General features: G+C 34.7%; 2 protein-coding genes across 2 annotated transcripts in view; both read left to right on the top strand.

Annotated features, from left to right (window-relative positions):
* Positions 1 to 21,989, top strand: part of LOC127522225 (uncharacterized) — an 884,749-nt gene that overhangs the window by 237,430 nt on the left and 625,330 nt on the right. The gene's annotated exons all lie outside the window — the stretch shown is intronic.
* On the top strand, positions 3,134 to 7,049 carry LOC127522310 (protein NLRC3-like). The gene is made up of 5 exons (XM_051912130.1): positions 3,134 to 3,234; positions 3,809 to 3,916; positions 4,123 to 4,207; positions 4,494 to 4,689; positions 4,795 to 7,049. Exons 4-5 carry the CDS (start codon positions 4,656 to 4,658, stop codon positions 6,630 to 6,632), a joined length of 1,872 nt encoding a protein of 623 aa, XP_051768090.1. The 5' UTR covers positions 3,134 to 3,234; positions 3,809 to 3,916; positions 4,123 to 4,207; positions 4,494 to 4,655; the 3' UTR covers positions 6,633 to 7,049.

Below are 21,989 nucleotides of genomic sequence, written 5' to 3'. Positions count from 1 at the left end.
GCAGCTATTGATTATGGCAGTATGGTGTATAGTTCTGCATCTAAAACACAACTTTTAAAGATTGAGGCAATTCAATCACAAGCACTGCGAATATGTTGTGGAGCAATAAGATCATCTCCAATAACAGCAGTACAAGTAGAGATGGGTGAAATGCCTCAAGATATCCGAAAAATTAAAGATGAGATAGTGGATTAATATAAAGGGACACTTGGATAGTCATCCAGTTAAGAAAGTTCTGAAGGATTGCTGGGAATATGAGTATAAAAAACTATCGAGCTTTGGATGGACTGCTAATGAGGAGGCACGGAGTATGGGAATTAGTGACATCAATATTGCCCCTTCTGTGGCAACTTCAGCAATTCCTCCTTGGCTTTTCCCTATGCCTGTAGTTGACATTCAGTTATATGAAGAAAAACATAACAAAGAAATATGTTAACAAATATAGCAGTGCAGCAATACATTGAACAAACATATTATAGCATATTACAGATATACACGGATGGCTCTAAAGATCCTGAATCTGGAATAACAGCAGCAGCTCCAGTCTATATACCCCAATTCAAAGTCAACATATCAAAAAGAATTTCAGATCATATATCTGTTTTTACTACAGAGATAACAGCAATATTTCAAGCACTTCAGTGGATAGAAGAAGTACAGCCGACAAGAACAGTAATTTGTACAGACTCCCTTTCAGTTTTAAATAGCTTGTTAAGTGGAATATCAACAGCGAGACAAGATATGATATTTGAAGTGATGCAGAGTCTATTTAGAATAAGACAGTCTGGAATTATGGTAAATTTCCTATGGATACCATCACATATGGGTGTGGAAGGAAATGAGGAGGTAGACGATCTGGCTAAACAGGCTTTAAAACATGCACAAATTGACATTAAAGTGTCATTGAGTAAAGCGGAAGTAAAAGGGTTAATTGCAAATGAAACAAGAAAGAAATGGCAGAAGGAGTGGGATAGTGGAACAAAAGGTAGACACTTTCATCATATTCAAGAGAAAGTAGGTCTAGAAAGAAGAAAGTCTGGCAACAGGAAAGAAGATGTTTTAATGTCAAGAATGCGTATTGGACATTGTTCATTAAATCAGTGTCTGCATAGAATGGGGAAGCATGAAAATGGAAACTGTGATAAATGTGGTCAAGCAGAATCAGTAGAACACGTACTTATAGAGTGTGATTTAAACTAATTCAAGCTTTAAGATCTTTCGGAATAAATCATTTGTCTTTTCAGGTTCTGTTAGGAAATGGCCCAAAACAATCAAGGATATTTCATGAATTAATTACTTTCTTAAAACAAACAAGACTGATCAATAGGATTTAGGATACAGTTGTATTTTTTTTTTTTAATTATTGTTTTCGAACTTCCCAACCATTATGCGCTCCACACTCCTATCCAGTAGGTGGCGGGAATGCACCATTTAAGTTGGTCTGTCAACCGCCATTAACACCAGAAGAAGAAGAAGAAAACGAAAGTAAAGTCACATCACTGTGAACAACATCAACAGAGATACCAAATAAACCTGTTGCTTTCTGGATTTGATCCGTGCGATGTTCCAGAAAACAATCACAATGATAACCAAATCTAACACTCGCGGTCATTTATGAATATTTAATCCACAATTCATCGATCAGCAAGAGATTTTGAGAACGACGCGCGCTGACAGACAACAAGAGAAGGAGGAAAAAGAGGACGTTTATATAAAATACTTAGAAATTCTCTTCGTAGTGGACAAGACTTCAAGAAAGTAAGTGAGGGGGTGGGGGTGTATTTTTCAATAACCCTCAATAATCAACTTATTAAGAAACGGTTATTGAAAACGAATATGTTTCTGAAGGTTTAGTCTAACGGTTTAGGCTGTTGATTTTGTGATGCGAAATCGAAAGTATTTTTGAACCAGACATTTACAGTAAACATGTAGATGAAGCCTAACTTTATTAAATCGAATATTTCAGTTCATATATATCAATTATGATTAGTAGTTATACAGTATGACCATTATAATTCAGGTTACTTTTACTCTACTTTGTACAAATGATTCAAAAATAATTATGAATTCAACCATCATTGTGAACTTGGAGTAATGATTAAATGACAAACGATTAAACAATTAATAAAGATTGGGTAAATATGACTGTAAAATTATATTAAACTGCAATAGAGAATATAACAAATTGAGTAAATTTCTGTTTCCCAGTGAATTCATATTTAGAGTCATGAGTCAGTTAAACTCATTAAACAATCTGAAATTATTAAGACCATTCAGTTATTTTACATGACAATATATTTGTAACTCACTTTATTTTATTCATTGTTTTTGCTGTTGTTTCTAACTCATCATTCTTCATTATTTTCTTCAGTAACTGCCATGTTCTTCATCTCTGTAAAATCTTGTCATTTCCAGGTCCTGCTGAACGATTGATTGTTTTCTCAAACCAGTGCTGATTAGAGGAGCGAGGAAAGGACTCTCTCTCTAAGATGAGTCTCTCAGAGAAACACAGGTAAGACTGCGTCTGTTTCACACAATCATTTTAAACTCTACTGGAGTTTGTTTTTTCCTGTGAATAACAAAACTTTAAGCATTGTTTTATATTTCTTCAATTTTGAACTTCTTAAATTAACTCTGACATTGTTTATAAAACCCGTTTGCCACAGGACTCTATAGACAATATCACAGTTAATAATTTGTTAATTTCCTTCTAGACGCGACCACACTGAATTAATCCAAATACATGACTTTGGTTTTTAGATCATAAAATTATTGACAGACATTAGGAAACAACTATACACTTAATTTAATTGAAGTATGCTAACAAAACCGTGTCACACACACATTTCTGCTCTCCATTTCTGTCAATAAACAAAAACTTGACATGTTCTCTTAAATCAGAGTCAAGTATTTTTTAAATCGTCAACATATTTAATCTCACTCATGTACATTAAAGAAATTGTTAATCCATTGTGAGCCGGTAAAATAAATGATTGTTAACTATAAAACTATAAATTGTGTGAGTGTGTGCATTTCTGTGGAGGATTAGATAAAGACACGGATGTGTTTCAGACACAGTTGAACCTCCTTTACTAAAGTGTTTTTCTCTGTTCTTTGTGTCATTAGTGTAAGATCAGGATCACATGTGTCCAGCTCTGTGTCTCTGAAGAGTGATCAGTCAAAAGGAGAAGTACCACCAAACTTCAGTGAGGAAAAACCATCATCTAATAAAAGGTATTTTGTGTGTTTACATTATAGTGTTGCATTATTTGTCCACAGTGGTGTATGTGATTGAACTTGACTAAATAAAACAATAATTCAATTCAATTCAGTTCACATTTATTTGTATAGCGCTTTTCACAATACATATCGTTTCAAAGCAGCTTCACAGGGAGTGCATGTCAGCATTACAATTTAGAGTGATCTGTTATCAGAGTCGACTGTGTCCAAATTATGTAATTTCAGAAATGTACATATATAATCACGCAGTTAGCTAACAATGTAATAATGTAGGCTATTTAATTTACAGACACTGCTAGCAAATTAATTTAAGGTAGAAACAATGAGCTCATGGAAGTAATGAATACATGTTAGTAATAATTAGGATATATAGAAACTTCTATAATGTGCATGTTGATCCAGAGTTTGCTTCATCTGAAGTCCTCGCAAGGGTTGGCGCCGTCTCTTCACAGGTGTTGGTCATCTGAAGTCTTCATAAGACACAATAAACTCAATTCCTGGGAACCTTATGGATCTCATTCCAGTAACACAATTACACAGTGTTTTTTCAATTACTTTGTGTCATTAGTGTAAGATCAGGATCACATGTGTCCAGCTCTGTGTCTCTGAAGAGTGATCGGTCAAAAGAAGAAGTACCACCAGCCTTCAGTGGGGAAAAACCATCATCTAATAAAAGGTATTTCATGTTTCTAATTTTTGGTCACACGTTCACTGTTAAAAAAGTTGTATCAGTATATACCAATCATGAAACTTTAGATCAAATATTTATCATGTTTTCAAGTTGTCAAGTTTTCATGGCTAATGGTTTTTTTTTTTCTAGCTTTCTGTAATATTTTGCCTAGAAAATCAGTATTTTATTTTATTTTATTTATTTGATTACAGGCTTCGATATGAGACATTAGACTCAGACGTTCAGACTCACAGGAACCACAAGAATTTCAAAGACAATCTCCTGTGGATCTTCCAGGTAGAAAAACACATTTTCATAAATGTTTAATATTTATACCAAACAAATATTATTTGTTATTGAACAAATGAATTTAATTTAATTACGCTTGATCACTTAATTTTCTTTTTAAGCACACTTTTTTTCTATTTGTGAAAAATAACAGCTGGTTAGCATGTTAGTGTTTTAACTGGATTTTTCATTTTTGCGGTATTATAATTATTGAATAAATAGTGTTCACCAAATGTAGATGTACAATTTGGTTTAAATTGTGTTATTCTGTCTTTTTTCTTACTTTTGTTTGAAGGATATTGAGAGCAAAATAATCAAATTTCTGAAGAAAGAGCTGGAAAAGTTTAAGAAAATATTACAACATGAGAACAGAGAAAACTTTGTGAAGGACTTTAATGAGAATAGATGCAGTATCAAAGCAGCAGCTCTTGATCTCACACTACATTACCTGAGAGAGATGAAGCAAGATGAAGCTGCTGATGATCTAGAAGGTTAGAGACTCATGACCATCTGTCAGATTGTCACTTATTAATGTAGACTATCTATAAAACTGTAAATTAAGACTAAAACTATCTATTTTTTTCCCCTGTGTTTAGTTCAGCTGGTCTTAATTGATCAGCTAAAATGTGGCCTAAAGAAGAAGTATCAATGTGTGTTTGAAGGAATTGCGAAGCATGGTGACTCCATACTTCTGAATAACATCTACACAGATCTCTATATCACTCAGGGTGGCAGTGAACAGGTCAATACTGAACATGAGGTCAGACAGATTGAAGTTGCTTCCAGGCGTCATGAATCTCAAGAGATTCAGGTTAAATGCACAAATTTGTTTGAAGCTCCTGAACAAGACGAGGAGATCCGAACTGTACTGACAAAAGGAGTCGCTGGCATCGGAAAATCAGTCTCTGTGCAAAAGTTTGTTCTGGACTGGGCTGAAGGAAAAGAAAATCAAGATATCAGTTTCATATTTCCTCTTCCATTCAGAGAGATGAACTTAAAGGAGAAAGAAAAACTAAGTTTGATGGAACTTATAACTCATTTTTTCCCAGAGACAAAAGGACTGAACCTTACAAGAAGGAATCAATTCAAAGTCCTGTTCATCCTTGATGGATTGGACGAATGTCGCCTTCCTCTGAAGTTTGATTGTAATGAGACGTGGTGTGATGTATCGTCACCAGCCTCTCTGGACGTTCTCCTAACGAACCTCATGAAGGGAAATCTGCTTCCTTCTGCTCTCATCTGGATCACCACCAGACCAGCAGCTGCCAGTAAGATTCCTCCTGACTGTATCGACCGGCTGACAGAGATACGAGGATTCAGTGATGCACAAAAGCAAGAGTACTTCAAAAAAAGATTCACGGATCAGAATCAGGCCATCACAATCATTGATCATGTTAAAAAATCAAAGAGTCTCTTTATCATGTGCCACATCCCAGTCTTCTGCTGGATTTCAGCCACTGTTCTCCAGAACATTCTGGAGAAGAAAAGAAATAATGATGTGAAAAACAATCAGGCTGATGAGATCTCTAAAACACTACAGGAATCAAATACTGAAGACACTCCCAAGACTCTGACACAAATGTACACACACTTTCTCCGCTTTCAGATCCAGCAGAGCCGCCGAAAGTATGATGGAGAATACGCAGCAGATGTTTCCTGGGATAAAGACACCATCCTTTCACTGGGGAAACTGGCATTTCATCAGCTGGAAAGAAACAACGTGATCTTCTATGACACAGACCTGGAAGCCTGTGGTATTGACGTCTATAAGGCATCAGTGTACTCAGGCATGTGTACCCAGATCTTTAAGGAGGAAACAGGGATCATTCTTGGTACCATGTACTGCTTTGTTCACTTGAGCATTCAAGAGTTTATTGCAGCCCTTTATGCACATCTGTTTCTAGACATCAACAAGAAAAGTATGTTTGTTCATGAGTCTGCAGAACAGAAAAGCAAAAATGAAACCATGATTGATTTTCTGAAGACTGCAGTGGACGAGGCGCTCAAGAGTGACAATGGACACCTGGACCTTTTCCTTCGCTTCCTCCTCGGTCTGTCACTCCAGTCCAATCGACGACTCTTACGGGGTCTGTTGACACAGCAAGACGGCAATGACCAGAGCAACAAGGAAATAGTTCAGTACATCAAGCAGAAATTAGAAGGTAATCTGTCTGCAGAGAGATCCATCAATCTGTTCTACTGTCTGAATGAACTGAACGACCAAACTCTGGTGAAGGAGATTCAGACCCACCTTAGCAAAGGAAGTCTCTCATCTGGTGACCTTTCACCTGCCCAGTGGTCTGCTTTGGTCTTTGTGTTGTTGACATCAGAGGAAGAGCTGGAGGAGTTTGAGCTTCAGAAATTCAAGAAATCAGACGAGTGTCTCATTAGATTATCGGCAGTCATCAAAACCTCCAGAAGATTTATATTATAACACTTTATACAGTATATTCGTTCGGCCTGATTTTGTTCGAAATGATTCACATCAGTTTGTACTTCGATTTCATTTGAAGTGTATCGGGGACTTTACCCAGTAAAGCCTGACATATGAAATAATAGTCTGAAAAAATCTATTTTTTTAATGGAGACAGTTTATCAAATATTTAGACAAAATATAAAAGAACATTTAAAAATGTTTTAAATGTTCTTTTATATTTTAAAAATAATTCTGAAAGGTTATGATATAAAACAAGAGATTTTTATATAACAGGCTAAATAAAGTACAATTATATTATCAGTTGGTACTCTGTATCTCCCAATAATTTGATATTTTAAATGCTTAGTTTTATGAGAAGTGCTTTAGTTTTAATTGTGTTTGTACTGCAATAAGTAGATGATTGAGAGATTTACAAATAAACATTTATCAAAAGTCTGTTGTATCATATTTGATGTACACATTTTAAGATGGTTTTCTAAAAATTTGTTTTTTTTTATCTAGTCTAAATTAAAATATGTATTTCTAATTTAGTAAATATTAAGTAAAATAAATATAAATTTAATTTCAGCAATTGTTATGGATGTGTTTATACTATCATTAAATTAATGATATTTCACCCATTGGCCCTGCTCTCTAAGATATCAGCGTCGGCCATCGGTTCACCAGTAATCAAAGAAACCTCAATCGTTTTAATCCAGTAAATGTTAATCTTAAAATATTAATAACTAATACAATTTAAGTAATTTTAGATTTAGTAGTAATTTTAGATTAGATTTAAGTAATCTTAGCTTAAATCATTAAAGATTTCATTGCAACAAGACATATACATGTGAATGCAGGTATTTTTTTCAGACATCCCTAACCCTAAAATTTACATAAACTCCAGAACATAGTATTTACATAAATTCTCAAGCTTTGTTGTTGTTGAGCAACCGAAGCGTGAGCTGTTGAAGCAACGCCTTCTTTTGGAAAGCGGGCTGCAAGCAGCAGCTCATTTGCATCTAAAGGGACACACACAAAAAAGGCACGTTTTTGCTCACACCCAAATAGGGGCAAATTTGACAAGCTATAATAAATGATCTGTGGGGTATTTTGAGCTGAAACTTCACAGACACATTCTGGGGACACCAGAGACTTATATTACATCTTGTGAAAGGGGCATTATAGGTCCCCTTTAAGTGTCCCCAAAGAAGTGAGCCAAAGGCAACAGTGGCAAGAACCCAAACTCCATCAGGTGAAAGAAATATAGAAAAAATCATTGGAGAAACCAGGCTCAGCTATAAAAAGCTAGAAATCTTAACACAAATATTTTATTTTTCATTCTTCATATTTTTCACATGCTTCATTTTACCCAGGAAATTTGTACAGGAAATACTAGTTTTTGAGGAGTATTCATATTTTAGCTCTGCCTCTTTACTGTATATATGCTACTTATGTAAAAATAATAATGGAAAATATATTTAATATTTGCATGTAGAAAATGTATTGATGTGTTCCATCTAATTCTGTGATGTGATTTATTTCTCTTGTAGGTTAAATGACTGTAACTTAACAGACAAAAGCTGTTCAGCTCTGGCTGCAGTTCTTGGAGCAGATACTAATCTGAAAGAGCTGAACATGAACAATAATAATCTGCAGGATTTAGGATTGAAGCTGCTCTGCACTGGACTGAAGAATATAAACTGTAAATTGGAGATACTGAGGTAAGTTGAGCCACAGGAGTCAAATGCCGAGAGTGAGGTGCAATGACTGACGGGATGTTGTCAGAGGCAAAAGCGCAAGAGAACTTTTGTTAATAAATGTTGCATTTCTTTGTTTAAAGTGCCCCTATTATGGATTTTTGAAAATTATCTTTTATGTAGTGTGAAACATAGCTCTAAATGATTGAAAACATCCTGCAAAGTTTTAAATCTGAAAGTGCACCGTATATTAAGTTATTGTCTCTCAAAAGTAAGAGTAGACTCTGAATCAATTAAACGAGTCATTTGTAAAACGAATCTTAAGCTGTAAGTACGATTAATAATTGTTGCCACATTTGACAGACTGACTGTTTTGTAGGAAAGAATGTAGTTATAATTCTCACAGAGAAAATAATTTAAATTAGTTAAGTTTTTAAGGAGCCAAGATACAAAACTGCCCCCTAACAAAAAGACTAGTAAAAAAATACATTAAATTCTTCTATACAAATATGCGATTAGCAAGGACTAAAATCCAGTGTCTTACATCCACACAGTTCTGAGTTTCAGTTCAATGGCCTAAGTAGACTAACGTTACTGGACTGAAACCCTTATGTGGTTCAATCTGAACATGTCAGTGACGTCTCCGCGTCCAAATTCCAAGCCAGAGTCACCTCATTCTCTGTGGCATGTACAATATGTATTTATCCTAGTTGTGTGTTGTGTTCGCTCCGTGCAGCTTGTAGGTCTCCGGCTAACCAGCTAACAGCAGTATGTGTTCGCTCGCAATTGTCTCGAAATGTGTCCAATGTTTTTTGCTGTTATTACTTGGAGTTATGATAAAGAATAGAGTAATACGTTGGTGTACAACTGCAGTGCTTTATCAATACGTTTCTGCATTGCACTTACGCATATACCATGACTGTGTGTTTACCACCGAGCTGTGGGCTAGGTTCGCTAACATAAACAACACAAAGCAACCTAATTCCACTCTGAGTCTTTATTTTTAGAACAGAGCGGATCACCATCATTATTATTATAATATAATGTAAGTGATGCAAGCACTATATACTGTACTCCGTGTTAACCAGCAGAAGTCATCTGACCAATCACCGCAGATTAGCGTCACGCAAACAAGGGGTTCGGCAAAATGAATCATTGAGCGAATCATTTGGGAGTTGTTGAGCAAATAAAGTAAAAATAAATGCATATTATAAGACAATTAATGTGTTTTTTGACCTTGCATGATTTTAAACCTGTTGTTGGGGACTTCCAAAACAAAAATAGGAACCTTTCAAATGCCATAATAGGGGCACTTTAATATATGTGAGTTTGTTTTTGTTTTATTGTTGCTGTGTTTTTCATTAAAAAATAATAATTAACTACGAACTAAGCATTCGTTTAAAAACCCAAAGATCTTTTATTTATTTGTTACAATGTGGGTATACCATATCATCCGTCTTATTAATTTTGGTAATAAAAGTCCAATGTTTAAAAAGCGCAATGGGCTCAGTGCTCAAGATGGTGTCTTTGAGATTTGGCAGTGTGAGTGTTTGCAGGTTTACCTCCACTCATACTCTTTCAGTCTTAGTGATGTTCGCATTTACTGTAAGAAGAAACTTTTATATGAAGCTTGGCTAGGTATAATTAATTTTTTTTTTTTAATTAAAGAGAAGATGGGGTTACACTTTATTTTACAGTGCTGTAGTTACATTGTAATTACTCAAATAAGTACTGAGTACTATTAATTAATTACATGTACTTACTATAGAGTTAGAGTTACAGTTAGGGTTAGGGTTTGGTTTAGGGTTAGTTACTTGTAATTATGCATAATTTACTGTTATTACTATAGGAAGTACATGTAGTAACGTGTAACTACGGTACTGTAAAATAAAGTGTTACCGAAGATGGTGGTCTATCAGAGATGAAAGAAAACATTCTTACATTATTGTGTACCTCTGTGGCTGTGCTGTAATTCATCAAGATGCGCAGAGATTATCTTTCATTCTTTCTCCTCTTGTTTGTCTCCATATTCAGTTGTCAGTTTTTGCAACTAACTTTCAATACATTTGTACAAAGAACAAAATCAGGGTTCCCACGCGCCTTGAAAGTACTTGGATTTCAGACACATGAATTCAAGGCCTGGAAAGTACTTGAAAACAAATATTGGTCTTTGAAAGTGCTTGAATTAAATTTGAAATAAATTTTGTGAAAATTATAACAGATCCTCCTTAGTCCTATAGTATATTTGTTTTGGAATATTATTTTACAATCAGTTTCCGAGTGTTTTCCATTGCAGTACTTTCCCTTGCTTGTTATTAGGCGGGGTTTGGACATTTGAGCAGCTGTGACACTTGCTGTGTCCGAAATGAACATTCTTATAGGGGTGTGCCATTTTGATTGTGAAAAATTAAATGGTCTCCACGATCGGCTTTTGAAGAAATATCGTTGTATCGTGCTATAGTGCTTTCTGTCAGTTGCAGTCCTGGTGCCTCTGTCTCAACATACTGTGAAGTACAAAGTGACATACATTCACATCACATGTTAACACAGCAGTAGAGTTATACTCACAGAACACTGCAGTTATTCACAATCACAAAAGTTTATTATTTGCATGAGTTTTAAAGCCTTGCCGGTTAAACACTTTCTGGTCTGACACGTTCTTTTCTGAGCGGATACACCCGAAGCGCACACACTCTAAAAGCCTGTCAAACACTGCATTTGCTGGAAAAAGTTATCATTCGCATCTTATTCTGCTAAAACTGTCAAATACACACAAGGTTTACACCATCGGTTAAGTGTAAAGTGAAAGTAAACAGTTGAGAGACAACTGAATGCGTGTCAACATATAAGATGCGCGCATTAAAGGGACAGACAACACATGCTGCGACTTGTCCTTAAAGGGATAGTTCAACCAAAAATGAAAATTCTGTCTTTATTTACTCACTCTATAGTGAGTAAATATCACCCACCCCTACTTATTAATAAGAATATTATGCATATTGTGTGTAGTTAGTTGTCCCTCAAGGGGGCGTTCTCCCCACTCTACCCTAAATTCACAATTGCGAGTTAAAAAGTCAGAATTGCGTGATTATAAAGCCACAATTGTGTCTTATAAAGTCAGAATTGAGATATATAAATTGCAATTTTTCAAATTGCAGATTTTTTTTTCTCAGAAGTGCTCATTTATATCTCTCAATTCTAACTTTTTTCTCAGAATTGCAAGCTTATGTCTATAATATATTATATATATTCTGACAATTACGATCCATATGATTTTTTTCACTCAATTGCAAAATTAATTATTTTTTACAATATTCTCTCTATATGTCTATAATGTTTTTACTCAAGTAATGATTCATAAAAAATGAAAACCAAAAGTGTGGAAAGATTGTTAATATTAGGGATAAGAAAGCTGCAGCTGGTTTTAATATATTTCCATAATTAATGTACAAATGATTCTAACCTCTTCTGGGTTAAAATGGATGCAAATGCAATAGGAGGGTTAAAATGTTAAGAACTGTAAGAGGTCTTTCATGACGCTCCATATGCTGGGATGTGAATTTGATAGGTGCTTGATATAAAATAAATTTAAAAAGTCCTTGAAATTCATTGAATCTGGTGATCATGAAAGAGTGGGAACCCTGACAAAATAAAATTCACTTTGAGGATTTCTGTTGTTCAGGTTTAACTGATTAATCAGCTGAATGTTTTCATTCCTGTTCTAGACTCTCTAACTGCAGTGTAACAGAAGAAGGTTATAAAGCTCTGGCTTCAGCTCTGAGATCAAACCCTTCACACCTGATAGAGCTGGATCTCACAGGAAATGATCCTGGACAATCAGGAGTGAAGGAGCTCAGTGATTTACTACAGGATCCAAACTGTCAACTGAAGACACTGAGGTGAGACGGGACGAAATAATGAACATTATTAACAAAATATGCAAGCTAACAAAATATGGAGGCTAAATAGTCATAACAAATATATAATTTTAGTCATACAATAAGTTAGACAATTTGTTGCATCAAAATGATCAAGATCAGATCAGATGCTGCAGGTTCTGACATGATGATGATAACCGTTAACACAGTTTAGTTGTGGTTCAAGCTACAGGTCAAATAGACATTATGGGTCAGTATATGTGCTATTCTGGAGCAGTGTTGGGTGTAATGCGTTACTGTAATTAAATTACTTATCCACTGAAAAGTAAAGTAAGGGATTACTGTTCATTTTTAGGTAATTTAATTTCAGTTGCTTATAATGTACTTGCGTTACATACTGTAAATTAGTTCAATGGTTCTGTTTAAATCAATATTGAATTTAAAATCTAAATTTGTTGTCTAAAGGTAAAAGTGAACGCTGCCTCTTTAAAATTGTTAGCTGTAGTGCAGTTGCGCGTGAGTTTGCAACTTCGCACCAGTTGGCTGTGTAGACGCTGTCTGAAGATGTCGGCAGAAGTGAGTGGCTGTTTTGCAGAATGGAAATAATCCAATTACTTCACTTTTTTGACACAGGTAGGCAAGAACATTACTGTAAAATGTAAGCTATGTCCTAGAGAGAAAAAACTGTGCGCGCTCTGTGAGAGACGGATTTCAGTCAGTGTGCTCTCACATAAATGTTCAAATACACACACAGTTATGTCAAAATGCCCGTCTTGGCATATATTCGCGTTGGTTATGTGAATACGAACAGCAAGTGTAACAGCATATTGTCTCCGTCCATTATCAAACAACAAAAGAAAAGCTTAAATAAGGATTAATCTATATTTAATTTATACAGTTATGACTATGCAGATTTATTTTATATTTGATTATTCAATTTCTGTGGTATTTTTACTTAGTACTATTAGACCTACCTGGAAAAAAATATATAGCATTGTTTTATTTGTATTTTTATATATTTTTACCGTGGTATCGACTTTGGTATCGAGTATTGTGCACTTTTGGTGGTGTCAGTACCGACTACTAGATTTTTCTGACATTCCTATTTGTTACTAAAAAATTTTAAGTATTAAAAAGTAAATAAAAGTATTATAGTATATGTTTTAATAAAGTTAAAATGTTTTAAAAAGCTATAAAAGGCTAAACTATTCCATGTTTGACTAAATTATTAAAAGAGTTTCCTTTCTATTGTCTATCCGGTCAAGGTTTATAGGGATTTTAAGAAGTAATTAGTAAGTTACTTATTGAGTAATTAAATTACTTTTCAGGCAGAGTAATTAGAAAAGTATTTTAAATACAACATTGATGATGTAATTAGCAATGGATTTGTAAAAATCGCATTTCATGTGATTTTTGGCCATTCAGGATGGGTCAATACCACAATTTTGGCTTCGGTACGGTACCACAATCTAATACCGGTATATCGGTATTAAATCGATACCATACAGGGTCTAAATTTTGGTGCGGGTATTGCGCATAATTATTCTCATTCTCGCAGGTTGCGCGTTTACAAAGAGGGAAATTACCGCAAAAGTTTATTAGTAAATTAATCAACACAGATTATCACATCAAATCAGTAATTGGTTACCACTTATAGCACACTTGAACCCATAGTCTATTACAAGTGTTAACTAAACACATTTTTAAAATACAAAGATAGTATATTAAAAGCACATTTTAGTTCATATTTCATGGTGTTTCAAAATAGCACAGTTGAGTACACTTAGATGTTCTTAAGATTATCTTAAGAAGTACTAATGAAGAATCTTTAGTATATTAAGTACAAAATTAGTGTGCGAAAAGAAGGTGTTCATTTTTGGTGGAACAATGTGTCTTTTTTTCCTCTCGTGTTACACAAGCACTTCCACTTCTCTCTGTCCAGTCCACCTTAATCACTTTCACTTTTTTATCCGGTTTAAAGAACTTTGTTTCTTCTCGTATGTTCAACAAAAGCATTGCCCAGTTACAAAATTATGAAACATTATGAAACAACACTGAGCATAAATACTTAACAGAACTAATTATTTATTTATTTATTTATTTGTGTATGTTAATGTATCATGAACCATGTAACACATTTTGGTGCTGTCACACTCAAAAAAAAAAGTTTTTTCCTGCACCATAGACACTAATGAGCAAACAAGAAACACCTGAACACAATGAACCAATGAAAACGTGACACATAAAACAAGGAACCAATCAGAACATGACACATGAACAGGGGGAGCACATGACAAGATCACATGAGGAGCAAGACTGAGAGAATTATACAAAATAAAAGACATGAAAACATAAACTAAACTAAACCCAGAACAGACGTGACACTGCCTCACGGTGCAGCACTAAAGCAGATGAACCTTTTCCAAAACTTGTTTGATTGTCTTCTGCTTCAGGAAATACTTTCATTCCTTAATCTGTTAATGTTCGTTTATACAATTATTCATTGTTCATGTTCGTTCACAGTGGATTAACTAATGTTAACAGACATCTTTTGTATTTAAAACTGTATTAGTAAATGTTGAAACTTACATTAAGGTTATTAAATGCTGTACTAGTATTGTCCATCATTGGTTCATGTTAACTAATGTAGTTAATGTGAACAAATGAAAGATTATTGTAAAGTGTTAGTGAGTCGACAATGTGTCTGAAAACAACCGACATAAACACATTTGTTCCAGTGATCAAACCAAGAGTGACATTGACACGAAACAACCTTAAAGATGATATGAAATGAATGTGTAAACTAACATAAATAGACTGACAATTTCAACCTTTGTATAGTTAAAATGTCAGTAGTATATTTAAATTAACAATGTGTCGTCTTTCTCCATGTTACCTGCACCTGGATATCCCTGTTTATATGTCAGCAAAAGTCTGCTGGATGAAGCTAAACATGTTAGTTGATCATCATAGATCTGAGTCATTGTCTTTTCTCTTTCTGTCTTCAGTCTGAGTGTTTGCAGTATTACAGAGGAACAGTGTGTCATCCTGACTTCAGCTCTGAAATCAAACCCGTCACACCTGAGAGAGCTGAACCTGAGCTGGAATAAACTAGGAGACTCTGGAGTGAAGCACTTATGTGACATACTGAAGGATTCACACTGTAAACTGGAGAGATTGAGGTCAGTAACATTCTTCACATACAAGAATCAAAATGCTTAATATCACTTTAACAGTTTAAACTAAAACACTTTATACTCAATATCTCACAATGAGTCTGAGTTGAAGTCTGGACTTTAATTAGGTGATTCCCAAACTTTAATTTTCTCATTTTTTGACCATTTTCAGGTTGCTTGTTGTGAATCATTCAGATCAAAGTCTTTCACAGCTCTACAGTTTTAGATAATTGAAACATTGAAAGTGATGTTGATGTCTAACATATTAAAGTTCTCTGTGTCTTTTGTTTGCCTCCATATTCAGTTGTCAGTTTTTACAACAAACTTTCTGTACTTTTGTACAAAGAACAAAAATAAAATTCACTTTGAGGATTTCTGTTGTTCAGGTTTAACTGATTAATCAGCTGAATGTTTTCATTCCTGTTCTAGACTCTCTAACTGCAGTGTAACAGAAGAAGGTTATAAAGCTCTGGCTTCAGCTCTGAGATCAAACCCTTCACACCTGATAGAGCTGGATCTCACAGGAAATGATCCTGGACAATCAGGAGTGAAGGAGCTCAGTGATTTACTACAGGATCCAAACTGTCAGCTGAAGACACTGAGGTGAGACGGGATGAAATAATTAACAAAATTAGTTCTATGCAGGCTAAATATTCATAACAAATATATTATTTTAGTTATACAATAAGCTGGACAATTTGTTGCATCAAAATGATCAAGATCAGATCAGATGCTGCAGGTTCTGACATGATGATGATAACCGTCAACACAGTTTAGTTGTGGTTCAAGCTACAGGTCAAATAGACATTATGGGTCAGTATATGTGCTATTCTGGAGTATGGTATACCTTGACAATTAACATGCACAATTTTGTTTTTTGTGCACACTTCTCATTAAAAATTCTAGATAACCTTTTAATCAAATTGTTTTCTGAACACAATTGTTTTCCATCAAGTCCAGATTCACTGTATCTCTACAGCAGGTCTATGAGTCTCCAGATGTTCACAAACATGCAGTTTCACAAGCCAGTTTTCTCTGCTGATGTTTCTCACTCCTCCTGCTTAAAAGCCAGAAAGATCTTGAGGCCTTAATTTCACACTCTGTATTCATACTGAAAATCATGATCTAGTGAGCTTTTGCCCTTCTGCTCTGTGGGACGTTTCTGTTCTTATGAGTTTGCTTTAGGACTGAGTGTCGCTCGAGTTACTTTTTTAAATATCTCTATTAGACTTCATTTTCAAGTATTTATATATTTGAAGTGTTCATTTGCAAAAACCGATAAACGCCACTTTAAAAAAAAAAAAAAAAAAAAAAAAAAAAACTGCTGTGTGTTATTCTCCACATATAGCACGTTCTGTACCCTAAATCCATTTGGTCATTAAAGCCGGTATTGTCCACTGTCAGGCATCACGAGTTCACGTTTTACAGCAGAAACCGACAAGCGCCCTTGTTGTTTGTGTACAGAAACCGATAAGTCCGTTTTAGCGAATCAGCGCACAGTATTCAGGTCAGGTGACAAGGCTTCTAGTCACTTCAGAAAGACGCGCTAGCTGAGGGAAGTTTTGTCAAAGCTGACTAAAAGTGATCGAGGATTTATAATTTCGACTCCTGTAAGTCCTTGTACACCATACACGTCTTACATGATGAACCCTTGGTTGTCCGTGTGTGTGCGTGTGTGCGTGTGTGTGTGTGTGTGTGTGTGTCGATCTGTTAGTGTGTGTGTTTGTGTGCACACGTGTGTTTGAGTGTGTTTTAAATGCAATTACTTGGTTTTGTTTAACTCTGAAACATGAAATGTGGAGTTTAATCTGCTTTTGCTAAAAAGCAAACTTTTAATAAATATAAAAAAACATACTTTCAATGAACTTTAATTTTTTAATTTACCTGTATTTTTTGGAGTTATTATTACTTAATCAAAACAACCCAACTGCAGTCTGATTGATATTACTTGGAATGCACAATAAAAAAACATGATTTGTGAGAATTAATAAAAATGGAGTTAACTGTTTTTGCAAATGAACTCTTCATTTATTTGTGTATTTAAATGTTCAAAGAAAAGTGTTAAATCTAAATAACTAACTAGAGCTTGTCTTTAGTACAATAATTGAGTTTTTTATCTTATCAATCATGTTTGTAATGCAACAGACATTTAGTTGAGAACTGAATTGACTCTTCTGCAGGTTTTTGAGTGCTGCTGCAGATGAAGCCTGTCAGTATGTGGAGAGAGTTGTGGGTAAAAACCCGTTACTCCTGAGAGAGCTGAATCTGAGTGAACATGAACTAGGAGACACACGAGTGAATCAGATCGCTGCTCTACTGCAGGATAAACACTGTCGACTCAAAACACTGACGTGAGTATTGTTCATTTATTTAAAATATTACATTACTTTTAAATGTAATATGACTGAAGCTGATAATAATATTTCCTCACATATTTCAGTCAGAGCAGTTTTTTTCTCAGCTACAACAATGTAAAGAAATACAATTAAACAGGAAATTAAAAACACACAATTTAAATGTGACATCAAGCTTTAAATATTTAATTAGTAATTTAATTATTTCAGTTACTGTAGAGGGAGATCAATGGTTTTCTTCCAGAGCTTAGAAAACTCTTCAAATAAGTGATAGATTGAAAAAACAGCTGCACTATAAACACAGAGATGTCTTTCCTAACTTTCACAGGTTAATTCTGTGTAAATTAAATATAAGTGTGTATATATTGATGCTCTTTTTGAACACGACTGCTGAATGTGATCATGTTTACTGATTGCTGTGAAACAAAGTTTTTTGTGACATCAGAACTGTTCATAACTGCTTTCAGTTTAATGTTTGTATTTCCCAAAATGTAAAATGTCTAATTTTGGTGCAGCATTTACTGTAACTTTTGAACAAATGCATTTTAGAAATCTGTTATCAGAATCTGCCTGTAATAAGATCCACCGAAGGCAAGTTGTCTGAACACAAGTGCAGCTTTATTCTAGTGATGTTACTCCTGATATCGAGGCTTCGAAGCTTGTGTCGAGAACATCAGGATCTTCCCGCCGGAGCTCCGTATCGAGGCTTGTATTGTTTTAGTGAAATGACGTCACCGGTGACGTTCGAAGCCTCGTTTGAGTGAAGTGCTTCAAGAAGGTGTTCATTTTTGGCGGAACAATGTGTTTTTTCCTCTCGTGTTACACAAGCACTTCCACTTCTCTCTGTCCAGTCCACCTTAATCACTTTCACTTTTTTATCTGGTTTAAAGAACTTTGTTTTTTCTCGTATGTTCAACAACAGCATTGCCCAGTTACAAAATTATGAAACATTATAAAACAACACTGAACATAAATACTTCACAGCTACTTATTTATAGCTACAAACTATTTATTTATTTATTTATTTGTGTATGTTAATGTATCATGAACCATGTAACACACATTTTTGTGCTGTCAAACTAAACTTCCTGCACCATATTTCCATTGATCATCATGTGTCTCTGTGTGCATTCAAAGCCTCGAGAAATGAACCACTTTTCAACACATCTGGCTGGAAAGCTTCATCTCACCACCACTACTTTATTCAAATAAACGTGAACAAAAATTATAATAACAAAAAAACTAAGAAACATGAACATAAACCTCACCAACAGCAGTTACAGGGAACAAAGACAGACTAAAGACAATGATAACATGAGGGCTATATATACACACAGACACTAATGAACAAACAAGAAACACCTGAACACAATGAACCAATGAAAACGTGACGCATGAAACAAGGAACCAATCAGAACATGACACATGAACAGGGGGAGCACATGACAAGATCACATGAGGAGCAAGACTGTGAGAATTATACAAAATAAAAGACATGAAAACATAAACTAAACTAAACCCAGAACAGACGTGACACTGCCTCACGGTGCAGCACTAAAGCAGATGAACCTTTTCCAAAACTTGTTTGATTGTCTTCTGCTTCAGGAAATACTTTCATTCCTTAATCTGTTAATGTTCGTTTATACAATTATTCATTGTTCATGTTCGTTCACAGTGGATTAACTAATGTTAACAGAAAACTTTTTTATTTAAAACTGTATTAGTAAATGTTGAAACTTACATTAAGGTTATTAAATGCTGTACTAGTATTGTCCATCATTGGTTCATGTTAACTAATGTAGTTAATGTGAACAAATGAAAGATTATTGTAAAGTGTTAGTGAGTCGACAATGTGTCTGAAAACAACCGACATAAACACATTTGTCCCAGTGATCAAACCAAGAGTGACATTGACACGAAAGAACCTTAAAGATTATATGAAATGAATGTGTAAACTAACATAAATAGATTGACTATTTCAACCTTTGTATTGTTACAATGTCGTAGTATATTTAAATGAACAATGTGTCGTCTTTCTCCATGTTACCTGCACCTGGATATCCCTGTTTATTTGTCAGCAAAAGTCTGCTGGATGAAGCTAAACATGTTAGTTGATCATCATAGATCTGAGTCATTGTCTTTTCTCTTTCTGTCTTCAGTCTGAGTAGATGCAGTATTACAGAGAAACAGTGTGTCATCCTGACTTCAGCTCTGAAATCAAACCCGTCACACCTGAGAGAGCTGAACCTGAGCGGGAATAAACTAGGAAACTCAGGAGTGAAAAACCTCAGTGATCTACTGATGAACCCACAATTCAAGCTGGAGAAACTACAGTTAGTATCATTATACTGTATTTACTGTTTAATTTATTTTAAGACAACAGCACAAGTCACATCATTTGTAGCGCTGCATCTCCATCTGAAGAAAGATTCAGAAATGGTATTAGTTAATGGGTTTGTATGTGTATCAGTAAAAAGAGCATTAAACTTTGAAGCATTTTAAACTTTGTGGCTATAAAAGTGTTTCATATGCTGGAATCTGACAAATCTTTGCTGTGAAACAAGACAGAAGTGAGAACAGACTAAAAAAACAGTGTAACAAATTGTCATGAATGGCTGGTTGTAATGAAGCTCACGACGATGGAGAATACAATAACACTGTCTTTAATCACAAATCTAACATGTAGGAGAGATAAAACACAACCACTTCAACATAAACGACAGAACAATGAACAGACAGAACTAAGAGTTTAAATACACAGACAGAGTAATCAAGGTAAAACAGAACAGCTGCAGGAACTAATTAACAACCAAGAACACTAACTAGGGAACACACACAGACAGCAACACCATGATAATAAAACACAACAAAACTGTTACACAAGTAGATTATTCTGAAATGTTACATTTATACTGGACTAATGGTACTTTTCACTAAATCTTCTTTTATTAAACAAAATGTGTATTTAGAGATTGTAAATTACACTCTAATGACTAAATAATCGATTCATGTACAGGTGCTGGTCATATAATTAGAATATCATCAAAAAGTTGATTTATTTCACTAATTCCATTCAAAAAGTGAAACTTGTATATTATATTCATTCATTACACACAGACTGATATATTTCAAATGTTTATTTCTTTTAATTTTGATGATTATAACTGACAACTAAGGAAAATCCCAAAAAGCACCTGTAATGACTAAATAATCGATTCATGTACCAAATTTTCATACATTAATAATGAAAATAGTCCATTTAAATGTTAATTTTCTATTGTTTCTATATTGATCCCATATATTCAATTAAGAGTGATAAATTCACTTATTTTTGGGAGTGAGGACGGATACAGACTTGGATTGTAACTAGTATCCTCAAATGCTCCTGTCTTGGTTTGTTCATTTATATCATTAAGTTTCCATGTTTTTGCTGGTTTATTAGTGACTGTATGACATTTATTCATGATTCATTTAACTCACACATGAACTGAACATGGATTTGAGTCATTTTCTCTTTCTGTCTTCAGTCTGATTAGATGCAGTATTACAGAGGAACAGTGTGTCATCCTGACTTCAGCTCTGAAATTAAACCCGTCACACCTGAGAGAGCTGAACCTGAACTGGAATAAACTAGGAGACTCTGGAGTGAAAAACCTCAGTGATCTACTGATGAACCCACAATTCAAGCTGGAGAAACTACAGTTAGTATCATTATACTGTATTTACTGTTTAATTTATTTTAAGTCAACAGGGCACAAGTCACATCATTTGTAGCGCTGCATCTCCATCTGAAGAAAGATTCAGAAATAGTTTTATTTAAAGGATTAGTTCACTTTCAAATGAAAATTATCCCAAGATTTACTCACCCTCAAGCCATCCTAGGTGAATATGACTTTCTTCTTTCTGATGAACATAATCAAAGAAATATTAATAAATATCCTGACACATCTGAGCTTTATAATGGCAGTGAACGGGATCAATGAGTATGAGCTGAAGAAAGTGTCTCCATCCACATCCATCCAACCTGGTTGGTCGGGCTTTTTTGCAATGCATTTGTGGGTTGTTTTGAACGAGCTGTAAGCTGCGTGGAGTACGTTTATTATGGATGGATGTGGATCTTCAGCTCATACTCATTGATCCTGTTCACTGCCATTATAAAGCTCGGATGCATCAGGATATTTATTAATATTTCTTTGATTATGTTCATCAGAAGGAAGAAAGTCATATTCACCTAGGATGGCTTGAGGGTGAGTAAAGCTTGGGCTTG

This window comes from Ctenopharyngodon idella, chromosome 2, assembly GCF_019924925.1.
Source record: "Ctenopharyngodon idella isolate HZGC_01 chromosome 2, HZGC01, whole genome shotgun sequence".
Lineage (NCBI taxonomy): Eukaryota > Metazoa > Chordata > Actinopteri > Cypriniformes > Xenocyprididae > Ctenopharyngodon > Ctenopharyngodon idella.
This window is presented reverse-complemented; position numbering and strand designations above follow the sequence as displayed.

Excerpts from the sequence above, each read along its gene's own strand:
- LOC127522310 (XM_051912130.1), top strand. The coding sequence starts at position 4,656 with ATGAAGCAAGATGAAGCTGCTGATGATCTAGAAG. Across the intron at positions 4,690-4,794 it reads AGCTGCTGATGATCTAGAAG|TTCAGCTGGTCTTAATTGAT; the intron begins GTTAGAGACTCA and ends CCCTGTGTTTAG.